We start from the raw sequence: 16,692 nt of genomic DNA on the forward strand, positions 1-16,692 counted from the left end.
TTTCAGCAGAGATTTGGAAATTATAATAGAAGACAGTAGTTTGAAAAGGAATCTAATTAGGGTTTCCCTGGTGGCGCAGTGGTTAAGAATCCACCTGCCAATGTAGGGGACACGGGTTCGATCCCTGATCCGGGAAGATCCCACATGCCGAGGAGCAACTAAGCCCATGCACCACAGCTACTGAGCCTGTGCTCTAGAGCCCACAAGCCACAACTACTGAAGCCCATGTGCCACAACTGCTGAGCACACGTGCCACAACTGCTGAGCCCACGTGCCACAACTGCTGAATCCTGCGTGCCTAGAGCCCATGCTCTGCAACAAGAGAAGCCACCACAATGAGAAGCCCGCACACTGCAACGAAGAGTAGCCCCCGCTTGCCACAACTAGAGAAAGCCTGCATGCATCAGCGAAGACCCAATGCAGCCAAAAATAAATAAAATAAATAAATTTAAAAAAAAAAAAGAAAAGGAATCAAATTAGAATTCCAAAACTGAAAAATGCAGTAGCTGAAAGTAAAAATGCAGATTACAAAAGGGCATGAGGAAACTTTTTTGGGGTAATGGATATTTTCACTGTTTTTATTTTGGTGATGGTTTCAGCATAATTCATCAGTTGCATACTTTAAATATGTGCAGTTTATTATTCGCCAATTATACTTCAGTAAAGCTGTTTAAAAAACAGTGAATGAGCTTAACAGCAGATTAGAATTAAAGAGAGAAGTAGTGAAATGGAAGAAAGGGCAGAATAAAATGCAGAAAAGAGATGATAATAAGACATACAGGGTACTGTGAGATGTTTTATCATGTGTCAGTAGAAGCCCAGAGGAAATGAAAAAATAAGACAGAAGCAATCATTAAAGAGATAATGGCTGAGAATTTTTCAAAATGATGAAAGCTCTCAAGTCACAGGTACAGGTATAAGAATTCTTACAAATCCAAACAGGATAAATTTTAAAATCCATACCCAGACACAGCATTGTAGTAGCACTAAAGAAAACCAATAAAACACAAAGAATTAGGCACTAACAGACTTGCACTAAAGGAAGTACTAAAGAGCATCTTTCAGGTGAAGGAAAATTCTAGATGGAAGTACGGAAGATGTAGAGGGAAGAATGGAGGGCAGTGATTATTGCAAGTATGTGCACAAGAAGAAACAGAAAATCTGCCCCACAGCATGTGATTCACGGTCCAGTCAGGAGAGAGGAACTACCCCAGTTATTTGAATGAGAATTTGTGTTCTAATGTAAAGTTTTTAATCCAGCACTGAAACAGTTAAAAGATACCATGAAGGTAGCAACTGCAGGACACAGCTTCCAACCCTAGGACTAAGGGAGCAAAGTGAAGATGTTGGAATTATTTAGGAATTAAGAAGAGGAGCCCCACAGATTTGAAACTCAGACCTGTGAGGAGGGGGCTCTGTACAGTTGGTGCTGGTGTGTTTGTTGGGGGATAGGGCAGTGAAAGAATTCAGCTGCAAGTGTCGGGAAGACTGCAGAGTAGATGCAGCTGCTGCTTTGGGAAGAAATTGCAGCTGCCAGGGCCAAGCATCATTGCTCACAGAAACTGGAAGCTGACGGAAAGGAGCAAGTCTTTCTCCCTCCTCCTGCCTTCCAGTCTCCCTGGAGCTCCCCCTGTTGGCAGAGATGAGTATGTATATGAATATGGAGCCCGACCGGGAGAAATAGGGTTTGCAGATCACCAGGCACAGCATCACAAAGCAGAATATGAAAGGGTGGGTGTGGGCTGAGGCAGTAACTTAAAAACCAGCACACACAGGCTATTTAGAAGTGTGGTTAATTTTCAAACGTTTGAGCGAATTTTCTCAATATCTTGGATTTCTAGTTTAATACCATTATGGTCAGATAATATTCTAAATGATTTCAGTTCTTTGATATTTATTTAGACTTGTTTTATGACTCAGCCTATAGTACAGGTTTGTTTAGACTTGTTTATAGACCCAGCCTATCTTGGTAAATATTTCGGTGCACTTGAAAAGAATATATATTCTGCTAGTAGGGAGAGCATTCTATAAATGCTAATTAGATCAAGTTCGTTAATATATTGTTCAAATCTTCTGTAGGTCTTCTATTTTTTTTTTTTTTTCTTTTTTGGTATATTTGTTCCATCACTTACTGAGAGGGGTGCTAGATCTTCAGCTATGATCATGGATTTGTCTCTTTCTCCCTTTAGTTCTGTCAGTCTTTGCTTCTGGTATTTTGAAGCACTATTTTTAGGTGCACACTTTTTGTTTGTTTGTTTGTTTGGATCCATAGTTTTCAAAACAGCCCTCTGGGAAAATCATTCCCAGGTGCAGAGGGCTGTGCTCGTGGGTAGCCTGCTGGCTTCTGCAGTGAACCTGAGCTATGCTGGTCAGTCTCAAATCCTGGATCGTGTGTGGCTCTGTGGCAATAGCTGAGACTCTAGAACCACGTAGACTCAGTTCTGGGTGTCACCCTGGCCCCTCACTAGCTGATTCTTGAGGGAATCCAGTTTCCTTTTTTCAAACTGAAGATGTGATAACCCTTGACCTCAAGAGGATTACCCTGGGGATCAAGCATGACCATGGATGAAAAGTACCAAGTACAGTTCCTGGCATGCTTCCTGCCTTCTCGCTCACAGCCTGCCTCCTGTCCTCTTAAGACATCAGCAGTCATAGCGTCTCTTCTAAACTTCCCCAGAAAAGGCTCCTGTGGAGGCACGACATTCCTGTCACCCGCCCCACCTGGGCTTGCAGGGCCAGGGTTTCATAACTCCACTCAGCCTGAAATCTCTTGCTCCTTCTCCTGTACCAACAGAGCTTCTCCCGATGAAGGGGATTGTCTGGGGTAGTTCAAGGTCCCACTGTCAGCCTCTTGAGTTCCTGCACCAATTTTCCTTGTCTACTAGAGGTGGACTCACGGAAGGTCAATTCTGACAGCTCCCCAGTAGGAGCCAGAATGGCACTGGCCATGAGGCTGACGTCTCCATCCATTAACCCACCTGGACTGGTGTAAGTGGAAAAGGAGATATCGTAGGAGGAGTTGAGTAGTTCACTGAACCAGAAAGACTTGTCCGACTGCAACCTGGGGCCTCAGATCTCTTCTCTGCCTGCGTCATGCTATCTCTTGCCCTGTCAGTCACCCCACTCATCTTTGCTTTTCTCGATGATGTAGACTGTGTCCTAGAGGTTGGGAGGACATCACCTCAGCAGCTCCAAGCTGGTATCATTCCAACTTAGCAACCCCAGGGGAAAGAGGGCATCTCCCTCTCAGCTTCACCATATAAAAAAGGATTCTGATATAAAAAGGGATTTGATTGGTTCATCTTGGGTGACAGAGCCATCCTTTGGGCAAATCACGTTGGCCAAGGGGATGAGTTACTGTGATTGGCCAGGCCCGAATCACATGCTTATTCTCGTAGCCACAGAATGGGGACATCATTATTGGTAGCCCTACCAGAAGCATGTAGAATTTTGGGGTGGAAGTGGGGAATAGCAGTGATGAGGCTCTTACATCCCCGCCAAAAGGGGTGATTCTGGGTAGACATAAACAGCAGACGTCCCTGACCAGTGTGCAGGCACCTGAGAAGTCATATTATTCATCTGGGGGTTGATCAGCAAGCCCGGCGTCAGCCTCAGGGAAGAGGACTGACGTGTTTGTCAGGAGGCAGTCCCTGTGCTCTGGTGGGGGGACGCGGTGGGGCAGCCCTGCTTGTGGTAGAAAAGACTGGGTGGTAGAGTGTAGCAGCCAAAGGCTTGGCTCAGCTCAGACTCTGGCTTAAAACGTGGCCATGCCACCTACTAGCTCTAGGACCTCAGGCAATTATTTAACCTCTCAAGAGCCTCAGTTTTCTCTCCTGTAATATGGATGATTTTGATGAATTTGTGACATTTCCTGTATTAAAATTCAGTAATTGCTTATTATCATTTCTGTAACCAGATTGCTCCAGTCTGCTACTCCATTCACATCAGCCTGAGTCTTCTTGTTCTGTGTTGATTTCATTAGACCACCTCTTTGAGTCTAGGTCCCCTAGCCTTTGGCCTGAGTACTAGCTGGTGTGTTTATGGGATGACCGACCTTCCACTGTGTGCCTGTTCCCAGAGGTTGGTAGGTTGTCCACAGGAATAGTTCTCAGAGGCAAACAGAAGGCAGTGCAGTGAAAGAGTAGCCTGGGAACCTTGGGAAGCAGGAAACACGTTCGTCTGGCCCTGCAAGACGGCCCTCCCTCTGTGGGCGTCATGTGAAGTGTGCAGCTAAAAAAAGGTGAACTGAGGTTCTGGACTCAATCTCCTACCCATTTTCTGGATTGTAGGAAGAATGGAGCCAAAGAGAAATTGTGAGTGTGGCAATGGCTCAAGCCCTGGAGGAGGTGCGGAAGCAAAGGGAAGAGTTCCAGCAACAGGTAGGCCCCCTGTGATGCCTCCACCTCAGTCCCAGGCAGGACCAGCCTACCTCCCGGTCTGTCCAGGGCAGAGGGTGGACACAGGTCTCAGGAGTGTCGTCAGCTGCTTGATTGCCCTGACGTCTCTAGGAAGGTGGGAGAAAGATGTTAGAAGGAAACCTTCACCCCATAGGATGGCCTTTTAAAATTTCGATAGTTAATGTGATAAACATCACCTGGGGAAAAGTCCATAACCAGGTACTACTGGGCTCTAATTCTGTGAGGTGGGCCACCACCGGCTGCAGGCCCCAGAGACCACGTACAGTTGAGCTCTCAGCAGCAAGGGTGGGAAAAGCCTTCCTCTGAGGACAGACCCAAGAGTCAGGCCCCAGATCTAGGTAACTGGCTCTAGGTCTTTGTTCGGTTCTTAACAGATCTGTCTGAGTTGCCTCTGAAAAGACCCTATGATAATCACACCTTCAAGAATATGATAATGAGGTCATGTGTATCAAATGCTGGGCACGTCACAGGCCCTCAGGATGTGGAAGTTACGGTTTTGACAGCTTGTAGGAAGGCTGGGCAGAATGGCCATGTCTCTGGTAGGCCCACTACAGGCCAGAGGGGCAGTGAGGGTGATTGCCCCTGTGCAGGGCCCCTGCCGAGGAGAACTGATCTGTGCATGTTTATAGGAGCAGAGGTTAGCTTGGGGAATGTTCTAGGCTGTGGCCTTCAGGGAGGGATTCATGGAGGACCCTGGGTAGTGGAAAAGTGGAGACTCCTTTAGGGAAGATGGGATTATTGCTACCAACCTTCTCTCGTGTTGGTTTTTCTCTCCGAGGCTGCTAACCTGATCGCCAAAGAAGGTGAGAAGGAGCAGAGTCTGCAGGAAAAAACTGAAGTGATTCTCCAGAAAGAGCAGGAGATTCTCCAGCTGAAGAAAGGTGAGGAGTGTGCCGAGGCTGGGCCTCTTCACCTGTTCTCACCCGGACCCCTGCCCGGAGGTGGCCCAGTCACGGCGCTCACCCCTCTCTGCCCGGCCTAGGTCACGACTCTGCCCTGCTGCAGATGCGCCAGCTGCAGAGTGAGCTGGAGGCCCTGAGGGGCCTGAGGGCCGAGGAGTCGGAGGCGGCCGCCGCGCGGGAGGACCTGCTGAGGCTGCGGGGCCAGGAGCAGGGCGCCGTGCTCTCGGTCAGCGAGCCTCACGTAAGTCCCGCCTGAGCCGCCGCCTGGGGCTGGTGGAGGCGGCGCTGGGCAGCCACCTCCCTGTGCCTCCGCTTCCTCTTCAACGGGGGGGGGGGTGCGCCTCACCGCGAGGGGTTGTGCGTGTTGAGGAGCCCATCTGATGTGACGACACCTGTCAGCGTTCAGGTGCTGAAGCCCTTCCTTCCCAGCAGGCTCCTTGCATGGAAAGTTAATTGTCCCCCCAGCAGGCTCTGTGACGGGGTCGCCATAGTTTAAGTCTGGTTCCTGGCCAGCTGCCTGGTGGAGCACATCAGTCGTCACCTTTGGAACGAGTCTGGCCCCCTTCCCTAGGGATCTGTGGCTTCGCTTGACCATGTCCTGTGCTGCCACCACCCTGTAGGTGACCTCGAGGGCCGGGCAGGACCCCACGTACCAGCTTCCAGCTGCAGAGGGGATACCAAATGGTGAGATGGGGACCGCCATGGATCTAGGGCAGCTACAGAAGGAAAAGCAGGACTTGGAGCAGCAACTTCTAGAGAAAAATAAGGTGAGGATGCTCTTTACCTCAGCTATTTATGTCCCTTTCCCTGTCCTTGTGCCTAAAACCATCCAGTCCGTTCTTCAAGAGTCGTGCTGATGCCCCTGGGCCCCTCTTGGGGGAGGTGTTACCTCTTCCACCACAAGGGCTTCTTCCTGGTTCTCCTCTTCTGCTTACCTCCTGCACGGCCCTCTTCCTTCCACAATCACGCAGTCTCCTCCCCGACCCCCCACCGGAGATGGTATCCGGAGTATTAGAGCTGGAACAGTGGCAGGTCTCAGTGTCCCCAGCCCCCTCTGCCATCGCCAGCTAGGTCCTATGACCAGTCACCTTACCTCTGCACTTTTTTCTACAGCTGTGAAATGAGAGCGGTGATACCTGCCTTTCAGTGGTTTTGTGGGGGGGAGGTTGGGGGATGAAATGAAACTGTTTGTTAGCTTCCTGTAAATTTTCTGGTATTTGATAGAGGCTTAATAAATGTCATGATTCCACCAACCCCGCCTGGCCTCTGCACCTGTAAATGCAGGGTCTCGTTTGAGCCTCGTTTTTAAAATGTACTGTGAAGTTAAATGTGCTGGCTAGTCAGTGCTCTGGCCTGAAATTCCGCCCCCAAATTGTGTGATTGCTCTTTAACAAAGGAGAAAGGTGGTCATTCTTTCTCTCCCCTCACCCCCGCCCGTCTCCCCCTTTCACTCACACACACACACACACGGGCTCTTAATCTCTTATCATGAAATATAAAATATAGAAGAGTGCACACTGTGTGTCCCTGGGTCCAGCCCTTGGACAGCTTCTCCAAATCGCACTCACATCCTTGGCGATCTCCCCCATCCTGTGTGCTGCTGGCACCACATCCATACCTCAAATCCAGACGGCTCCTGTGAACTCTAGACTCCTGTATCTACCCTATTTCTCTATGTCAGTGTCTGAAAGGCCCCTGAAATTTAAAACATCCAGAACCAGACTTCAGACTGACCACGCTCTCTAGCATCTACTGCCATCTTTCCTATCTCAGTAAATGGCAAAAACCTTGGAGTCATCCTTGGCCCCTTTGTTTCTTTCACAACCAACATCCAAATCATTAGGGAATCCATTTGGCTCTCCCTTCAAACTGTACGCGGAATGAGCTGCCTCTCATCCCTGCCACTGCTACCACCGGAGACCAGGTGACCATCCTATCTTCCCTAGAGGATGGTGTTGGGCTTCTAATTGGTTTCCCTGTCACTTGTCTGTTCCGGCCCTCTGATGACTCTCTGTCCCCGTAAAAGCCAAAGTCCTTGCAGTGGCCCACAAAGCCTATGTGGTCTGGCTCCTTACTGCCCCCTTCCCCGCACCCTCTGCTCTCCCCCAGCATTCCCTCTCAGCCACAGTGGCCTTGCCTTTCTGTGAATATCAAGCATCCTCCCGCCTCAGGGCCTTTGCACTTGCTGAGCCTTCTGTCTGGAAGATCCTTCTGCCAATTACCCTCACTTCCTTTATGGTGTCATTTTGTCAGTGAGGCCTTCCTGCTACCCTGCCAGCCCTCACCAACAGAACTCCCGGTCCCCTCACCTTGCTCTTTTTTCTCCAGGCCTCTTAATACCTTCTGATACACTGTATATTTGCTTATTGACACTGTTCACTCCTGAGGGCAGACATTTTTTCTTTTTTTTTTTTCCCTGCTGTTTCTGCAGCCCCAAGGCTGGTGTAGAGACTCAGTATTCATTGGATAAATTAATGAATGAGTCAAAACCTTAGAAAATCAAGTAACATAAACTAGCAAATGTACTTTTGGGGGAATGCCCAGCCTCACGGTCAAGCAGAGAATACAAATTGGAACGAAACGTTACCATTTTGTCAGTGGGGTGTTGCAGGCAGTGTGACAGGAGCTGGAGGCGCTTTCCCAGCCCTCTCGTCCCCAGGGGGCCGTGGCCATACCGCTCTTGAGACAACAAAGCTTATTACAGCTTTGTTTGAAAATGGAAGCTCAGGGAGTTCCCTGGCGGTCCAGTGGTTAGGACTTGGCGCTTGCTCTGCCATGGCCTCGGGTTCAGTCCCTGGTCGGGGAACTCAGATCCCGCAAGCCATGCAGTGTGGCCAAAAAAAAGGCAACTCAGCTACACAAGAAGACATGGGGCATCCCCTAGAGTTACTGTCACATTAAAAGTTGTAATTAGCAAAACTATAAAGCTGTGGAAACTCTGATAAATGAAAACTACTATTCAGAATTCTAGCTGCTCAGTGCAAGAATGGTGGTGTGGACTAGAGGTCCACAGTAGAAACTCATTTGATAAGTTGTGAGATTTCGGAGACATTTTTATTGAAAATGTTTTCCCTGTAATGTCGATTACACATTAAATTTTTTCATTGGGAAAACAGTTCAGCCTTTCTGGTGGTTAATGGAATGTGTAATAAATTATATTTAAGGCCCATAATACTAATTAAGCTCACTAAAAATAAATAAGGAAAATAAAGAAATAAAAGACATAAAACCCATTGTTGGTGGGTTGTGCCGAAAAAACACGATCTTTAATACTGTTCAAAATAAGCGTTAAAAATCATTATGGTATTTCAGGAGATCAGTGGTGATGATGAGAATCCTAAATTTTGGCCCAAGTATCCTACTTGGGGATGATGGCACATAAACGTCATTCTGAAGGGCAGAATATACTGTGCAGAGGCATTTCTAGCTACGCCGCCTGTGGAGGCGAGCGCCAGAAGCAGTCCTAAGGCCCCAGGCGGGGAGGGGTGGGACAGCACTGCGGCAGCGGCGGGGCCTGGAGAGCAGGGCTGTGCCCAGCAGCAGCACGTGAGGGAGAGGCCGAGGCGGCAGGTGTGGCAGCTCAAGCTCCTCAGGAGATGAAGCAGGGGCTTCTGGCAGGTGTATGGGGACCCAAGGGGTTGTCTGTCTGCTCTGTGGTCCTTTGCACTCTAAAGATGCTGAAACGTGCATTTAATGAATGGCCTTTTGTGGGGGTGGGGCTTTGCCTCAGACCATAAAGCAGATGCAGCAGAGGATGCTGGAACTCAAGAAGACTCTGCAGAAGGAACTGGTGAGTGTCCCCCTTGTCCCCACTGCCCATGCCCTCCTGCCTCTGTGCTCCTCCTGCCTGATGACACTCCCCTCCCCCCAGGGGACTGCAAGAGGTCTCTGGGAAGTCAGGCTGGTGGGACAGTGGCCCTGCCACCTTGAACGTCCTTCTGGAAAGTGGCTCTGTGACCCCCGGCACGAGCCCTCTTTCTCTGAGCCTGTGTGCTGTCTGAGAGGTCAGTGAGGTGACGTGTGGCTGTGTGTGAATGGCAGAGGCCAGGCCCAGACGTGGGAGAGCGGCGCCTCTGCCCTGGCTGGGTGCTCACTGCCCCAGGAGACGAGTCCTGACACGGGTAAAGGAAATGCCTGAACTTCCCCACATACCTCTCTCCCTCCTCTCAGCCAGCACCCTACCTTCTTCAGGTGCTGGTGCTTCCTTCCCAGATGGGGCCCTTTTCGCCCTACTCTGTGCAGGGTGTGGCAGAGAACTGCAGGTGATCACAGCCAGGGCCAAGTGAATCTCCCCTGTGATTTTCAGACCTGTCCTGAAGGGTTCAATGTAATATCTTTCCATTGGTTTTTCAGAAAATCAGACCCGATAACGAGCTTTTTGAAGTCCGGGAGAAGCCTGGGCCTGAAATGCCGAACATGGCCCCTTCTGTCACAAATAACGCTGACCTGACTGATGCCCGCGAGATCAACTTCGAGTACCTCAAACATGTGGTTTTAAAATTCATGTCCTGTCGCGAATCTGAGGTAAAGGGCTTTTGAGTTGCCCTTTGGGTACTGAGTTCCACCCCAGGGCCTGGTTCATCTGTCCGAGCCCAGCCTGGCTTCCCACCAAATCCATTTCTTTCTTTCTGTCCCCCATGCCGCTTTGACCACCAACGTGAGCACTCAGTCATTTCTCCAGCGGGCACTGACCTGCTGGTTGAGCAGCAAGCAGGGGGCGCCGAGTAGGGAACTGGCTCCTGGGAGGAGATGTGGGTCGGATGCTGAGGCCAGAGTCCAGGGAACTGAATCCGCCCAGCAGTCCTGCCTCCTGCCGAAGAGCGGGTAGCTGCGGTGGTCGTGCTGGTCGTCTCGCCAGTCCCCGAAGTAAAAGGTGGGGGAGGAAAAGAACCAGCAGACCTCAGAATGCCCACCTCCACCCTCTACGTGGTCCTTGCTGACCAAGCCCGGAGCGCACAGGAGGAGCAGGACCAGGAGATGCTGCCATTTAGCCCCCTGACCGCCTGCTAACTGACCGAGGCCCATGGCAGCAAACCTTGCTTTGTTTCAGGCTTTTCATCTTATAAAAGCTGTGTCAGTGTTGCTGAACTTTTCACAAGAGGAGGAGAACATGCTCAAAGAAACCCTGGAGTATAAGGTAGCGTTTCCTGGTCTGCTGTCCACCTTCCAAAAAATGTAGTCAGTCATCCCAACCCTGGCGTATGAGACCAGCCCACAGCTGCATCATTAGCTTGGAAGGTGCTTTTGGTTGATGAACTGGACTCGGGTAGTATTTACCAAGGACATGCTTTGTGCCCACAGGTCTCTGCTGTACTTGACTAACAGGGCCTTGTGTTCTTCTCCAGAGCACTTTCATTGGTATCACCTCATCAACAGCCCCAGGTCTGGCCAGCACCCAGACTTTTTTCAAAAATGAAAAATATTCAAAAAGTACCTGCATAAATGCTATAATAGAAAACATTTTAAGGAAACATTACCTAAATTCCACTCCCTTGTTCTTGTCACCTCAGGTTTTTCTCCTGTCTCCCTCCCATCTTTAGGATGGGCCTTTCAGCCCTGCACACTGGTTACCAGAAGCATCGTCTTCACTGCTCTGCTCACAGCCAGAGTCCGGGTGTGTGGAGGGCGGGGGCGGCGGCCCACAGATGGGGAGGGGCTCTTTCAGCTGCTTCGCACCTAGTCCTGATTCTCATCTCAGGAGCCTTTTCTGTTTCAAACCCAGATGTCGTGGTTTGGGTCCAAGCCAGCTCCCAAGGGCAGCATCCGGCCGTCCATCTCCAACCCTCGGATACCGTGGTCCTAGGTGGCACCACCCAAGGATGAACCTCCAAGGGCTGACACTTTTTCTGTGAAAAGAACACTGACACACCAGTCTGGGTGGGTTTTTAATCACTGTAACTGCAGTATTTTGTACAAGCATCTGAACATTGTTTACAAGACTTAAGGCCCACTCCTGCAGACTGATAAGAACCTCAGGAGGTAGCTGATCCTGTTGTTCTGGTCACCAGAGGGTCCTGGCACTACCCACATTTCCACAGTGCTGCTAAAATCCCAGCTCTGGCCAGCACCCATCTGCCCCTGAATGCTCTCTCAAGGTGAGCACTTAAAGCTGAAGCCCTCAGCACGTGTCAGAGAGGAGGCGGCTGATCCACCGTGTGGTGATGACACTGGACGTAGACAGCCCTTCAAAATGGTGCCCAGCAGGCCAGACCCACCTACTTCTGCCACGAAGAGCCAACTCACTGAGGCCGGCCTTTAAAAGCTCCCTTTCCCTTTCAGTATGTTTGGGTTCAGATGAGTTAGAAGCTTCTTAACCCTTCCTCCCAAGGAAACATTATTTCATGTTGTTCCTTAGACCACCGAGAACTTTAGATGTGTCCGTCTTTAAGGTACTCTGGGGCCAGTGTGGATTAATGAATATGCACCTTTCTGACAGTATCTCATTTTACTGAAGAAAACTAGCAAATGTATAAAAAGATCCTTAGTACCAAATACACTCAATTGCCTTTTTAATGAATGAACTTGTCTTGGATAGGTTGCTGGTAAACCATTTTAAACTATTTTTTATAGCTAAAGTTCCTTGCTATTATAAACATGTCTTCTGTATTATAAAATCCATTTAACTGGTGTTCTAAAGGAAAATCAGAGCATCAAGAGGAAATTATTTCTAAGATTGGGAGCCCTGTCCCTTTGTAATGTCACTAGCATTCTTTGGCATCTGCTTCCCTCTGAAGCAGTGGTGGTGTTTCATTTGTTTAGCTCTTAATTCTGTGTTGTAACACTGAGCAGTCCTTAGACTGCTAAGGACAGTCTGCTGTATTCAAAGGAAGCAGCAGCTGTCCCTCTCCCCAGGCTTGACCAAAACGTTGGAGGGTGGACTGCCTTGTAAGTGGAGCCGTCTCTCCCTGTCACCCTACCCCCAAATATTTAAGATGACACTACATTCATGTAGGGCTGCTAGGCAGCCCCTAGCTGGCTGCAGTACTTGATAGCATGCAAATGGCTCTGGAACTGATAAAAACTTGTATTTGTTATCATTATAAAGAAAAGGATAAGGCACACTATCAAATCTAAAAGGAAACCATATATTGAGTTATAGTTTGATGAAAGTTTTATTGGTTAAATAAAAAAACTGAATAACTGGAGCTCCTAAATTTATCATCAGTTATCCAATGATGTAAAGTTATGTTTCTCAACTATGTTTAGGGTTAAAATACATAAAGTATCTCTCACAGGAAAACAAGGATTTGCAGTTAACATAAGACAGTTCTGTGGACCTAGAAGTACCAAGCAAGGGCAGCATCACCCTCGTCCCAACTTGGGCTCTCTGCCATCCAAGTGACCCATTCTCCGGTTACCTACCTCCTCCTGTGGCTCCCCCTGCAGATGCCTGACCTGTGTTTAGAATGCTGTTTTCCATTTATCTGGTGGGGACACAAAACAGGAGTCCCTTCTGTTCCATAATTTTGATGAATAGGAGGTAGCTCTTCCAGCTCTTCCAGGAAACAATCCCTAAGATTGGGTAGTTCAGGGCTTGCTAGAGGCGACTACCACACAGCCGTGGGAGCCCCGCCCGACTCCCCCGTGGCTTCTCCAGCCCTTGAGCTGGTCTCACCCACCACCCACGTCCGCCGGCAATTTTAGGCGCCGTTGTGGGGCCCCTCACTAAGTCTGTACTTGCACAGGGAGGATTCATTCTGATCAGGCTTTCCTCCTGCATGTTGAATTTCCTTCAGCTTTAAGAGGAAGAGTGGAGTAAATGTTCTAAGTGATTTGATGCACTTTTACTTGTATAAAACGTTCTGTGATAGAGACAGTATATATAGTCCTTTATATGAGCATTGGATCTTGATCTCACCCTCCATGTTGTACATAGGGAGATTGTATTATCTAAAACTGCTGTAGAAAATTCACTTGTGGTGCAATACACTTTTTGATTAAAGCTCTTCAATCCAGAGGCAGTGGATTTACTTGATATAGTGTGTATTTCTTTAACTTGTTAAATTTAGTACATTGTGTCTCACATTTAAAACTCCAAGGCCAAGTTCAAGGCCTGTAGAACACTAGTCTTTCAGGAAGCACCTCCCCAGATTAGGTTTGGGTGAATAAACATTACATGTAATTTAATGAAGCCAGCAGCCCAGTCCCACCTCCCAGGAAGGGTGGGGTTCTGCAGAGGAGTTGGGAGGATTGTCACTTTGGTCAACCTCCGTCTCCAAGGCCCACATGACTGGGAAGAGCTTCAGGGACATGAATGGGGTCCCTACCTTTAACAAACAGAATGCAAACTGCAGTTACATGTGCTAAAAAGGAAAGAAAAGCATCTCTGCTCTTCAGAGAGGCCCATTGTTAGTGGTTACAGGGAACAAAATGTTCCTTTTATATCTGTAGGCTGATTGCTACCTGTTTCTGGCTCTTAATCCTTTAAAGAAAACAACATCACAGTGTTCCTGCCGAACAGCCGAACCCAGCGTCAGGAGGTGGTGACTGGGCCCATCTGAGCCCGCTCCCAAAAGACTCCAAGTGCAGTCACACAAACTGAAGACTTTTAAAGCTTAGGTCAATTATTGAATGTTTGGCACTTTATTAAATAAGCTCCAAAACTACACACAAATCAAAGGAGTAAAAACAATAAATAGTTATTCAGCAAAACATCTCTCTGTAGCAGCCAGCAGCACTGCAGCCCAGGCCTGAGGTACTGCTGTGGCAGGAGGGCTGGAATGCCACGCCTGCTCCCATGGCTTGGCGGGGACACACGTCTACCTCCTCCATGCCCAGTTTCCAGAACAGGCGACCTCTCATTCATTACCATCCATTACCCATTTCTTTTATATACACGAAACACACTGCAGAGTATGTACTAATAAGCCAAGAGCTTTATTGATGCAGCAGGCACTTTACAATGAACCCAAGAGAGCCCGCCTTCTTTGGGAGGTCGGGATGTCTGTACAAACCCTTGGGGGTTTTCCACTTCAACAAAAACCAAGCTCTCCCTTTTTTGCCACACCCCTTGAATCTGCACCTGCCCAAGTCATCCCTCCCCGCTTTTACAGGCAGTGCACACAGGTACACCTGACCAATGCGGGCCAGCCACTGTGGCAGACAGTCACAATGTCAGTTCTGCATTACTTGTGGACAAAGGCATAGACTATCAGATCCTGCAAAGGATTTAGGAAACAGACGATTTCTCCCTCCACCTTGAAAATAAAATACACTTTAGCGGATGCGTGTCCTGAAATAGTTTACTTGGGAGTTCCGAGGAAGATGGTCCGTTGTCAATCCCTTCTTCAACAGCCTGTGCATCCAAAATTCTTCTCAAGGTAACGTGAGTCTTTTTTTTTTTTTTTTTTAAACAGTCTTTCTTGCTGTAAGAACTCTTATAATGGAGCCTAGTCCTCCTACTGCTAATGCCTGTAGGGGTAGGAAAAGAAAAGGTGTCAGTTGAGATTTGGTTGGACAAGGGGAGCCTAGCTTGCCAGGGGAGATGGGACCATGTGCTCCTGACCGTGTCATAGACCTTCTGAGAAAGGATTCCCGCGAGAGCACAGTTAAGAGGTGCCAACAGGGTCCACATTTGAGGGATGGAGCCCTGTCCTGGAACAAAGGGTTCCCAAGAGCTACTAGCTCTTGAGGCAGGAGAACTGGGCTTGAGAACATTGTTACCAAGCACATACAGAGACCCCCAGTTTCCCTTTGACAAGCCCATCATGTCCCAGCCTACAGGCACAGCCGTAGGCACTTAAACAAACACTAGCCCATTAGAGCTGAAATGTCAACGGCGCTGAGCACCCAGTTGCCTTAAAGGGACCAGAGAGCCTGGCCTCCATACCACTCAGTTCCCCTGAGCCCCACCCACTAAGCCTAGGAGCTCACCTTCTAGGTCGGCAGAGCACACCCACCGACAGGACCAAAGGCCACAGCCCAGCCCCAGGCTGCCCAAGTGACGGATCCCTCAGTAAGGGCCACTCCCTTAAAACTCAACAGAGCCTTTCAGGAAGGACACAGGCTTGATGAAAGGCCCTGCTCTTATACTGACCCAAACAAAGGACAGGCTTTTCATGCTTCAGGTGGACGAAGGCCCTATTAAAGACACTGCCAAGGTATCTGCCACTGCCCCCTCGGGCCTGGTGAGGCTGAGGCTGGAGCAGGAAGCCCTCAGAGCTAACGGGAGGGCTCAGCCTGCATCTAAGACCCACAACCACCACCTCCACCGGCCCAAAGAAAGTATTACAAAGTCCCAGCCACCAGCAAGCCTGCCTCTACCTTACCACGCCAAGTCACCTGCCCCATGCCTGCCCGGCACAAACCAGCAGCTAAAGCAACGGCGATTACCAGAGACGGCAGATCCCTACCAGGTGCTTCCTTGGGAGAGGTTAAGTGCTCAGATGTCCCAGGTTGCTTGAGGCGTGGCCCCTTATTCTCACATGCCTATCAGACTGTCCTTTGTTTGTTTGGGATAGCCTGGCCTGCTGATTTGAACCCTGGGGTTGGGATGACTCAGTGGGCTGCCTGACGTTCACATACCTTTTCATGCCACTGAAGTAACACTGCGCTGCTATTTTCTGTGGGCTTCTCAAACCCTTTATAGATGTACTTCATTAGCAAGTCAATGCCATTTCTGTCCAGTGACTGCACAGCCTGCTCAATTTCGCTGCTCTTAAAATTTGTAAGCACTTTCAGCACCACGCCCTGGGCCCGTTCCTACAGAGGAAAGAGAAAGGGAGTGAGGCCTAGAGCCATGGCCCAGGCATATCCACATCCCGCGCTGCAGGCTCAGAAACACCAAACCAAGTAGTCAGAACTCATTAGAAACACTGCCCAATTTCTAATTCATTTGGAATGCTTAAGTGAAATTCTTTTATTGATTTAAGTTTCAAAGTATCCCAAAGTATTCAAAGCCAGTAATTTATTCCACTTATTTTGGGGGAAATAAGCGGTTTCCTGGGGAGAAGCATCCCTATTTCTGATGACACCAGCAAGGCCTTAAAACTCTACAGGATCATAACTGTGGAGATAAAAAAAAACAGGTCTACTTGGCTGCACCTTCTGTCTGCGTTCACCCTCAATGGAACAAAGGGGCCATTTTCCTCCATGTCTGACAGGTGCAGCCATTTATATCAAGATGCCATCAAAAAAAAAAAAAAAAAAAAAAATGCCATCACAAGACAGCAAAACCCTAGCTCCAAAGAGACCCCTTTCCCTGGACCAAATTTTAGACAGTCTCAGTGATGAGTTTTTAGACAACGTAACGGATACAGTCTGCACAACTGTATGGTCTCACCTAGTTTTTAACGAGGCAGGAAATCATAAAAGCACTGAAAATCCTTATGCAAATAAAGCCTATTCAATAGCTTATAAAAGCATAACCACTG

General features: G+C 48.8%; 1 protein-coding gene across 5 annotated transcripts in view; it reads left to right on the forward strand.

The window, feature by feature from the left end:
* GOLGA1 (golgin A1) overlaps nt 1-14,665 on the forward strand; it is a 56,205-nt gene extending 41,540 nt beyond the window's left edge. For 4 of the 5 annotated variants that reach the window (XM_082467755.1, XM_082467754.1, XM_082467756.1 and 1 more), the window contains 8 exons: nt 4,290-4,379; nt 5,197-5,299; nt 5,401-5,561; nt 5,941-6,087; nt 9,051-9,110; nt 9,674-9,844; nt 10,371-10,457; nt 11,043-14,665. In XM_082467755.1, coding sequence (XP_082323881.1) covers nt 4,290-4,379; nt 5,197-5,299; nt 5,401-5,561; nt 5,941-6,087; nt 9,051-9,110; nt 9,674-9,844; nt 10,371-10,457; nt 11,043-11,123 — 900 coding nt within the window. In that variant the 3' untranslated portion in view covers nt 11,124-14,665. The other variant, XM_082467757.1, reaches the window with a different exon arrangement.
* The last annotated feature ends 2,027 nt before the right edge of the window (nt 14,666-16,692 follow it).

This window comes from Balaenoptera physalus (genome assembly GCF_965194825.1).
Source record: "Balaenoptera physalus genome assembly, chromosome: 7".
NCBI classification, from domain to species: Eukaryota; Metazoa; Chordata; class Mammalia; order Artiodactyla; family Balaenopteridae; genus Balaenoptera; species Balaenoptera physalus.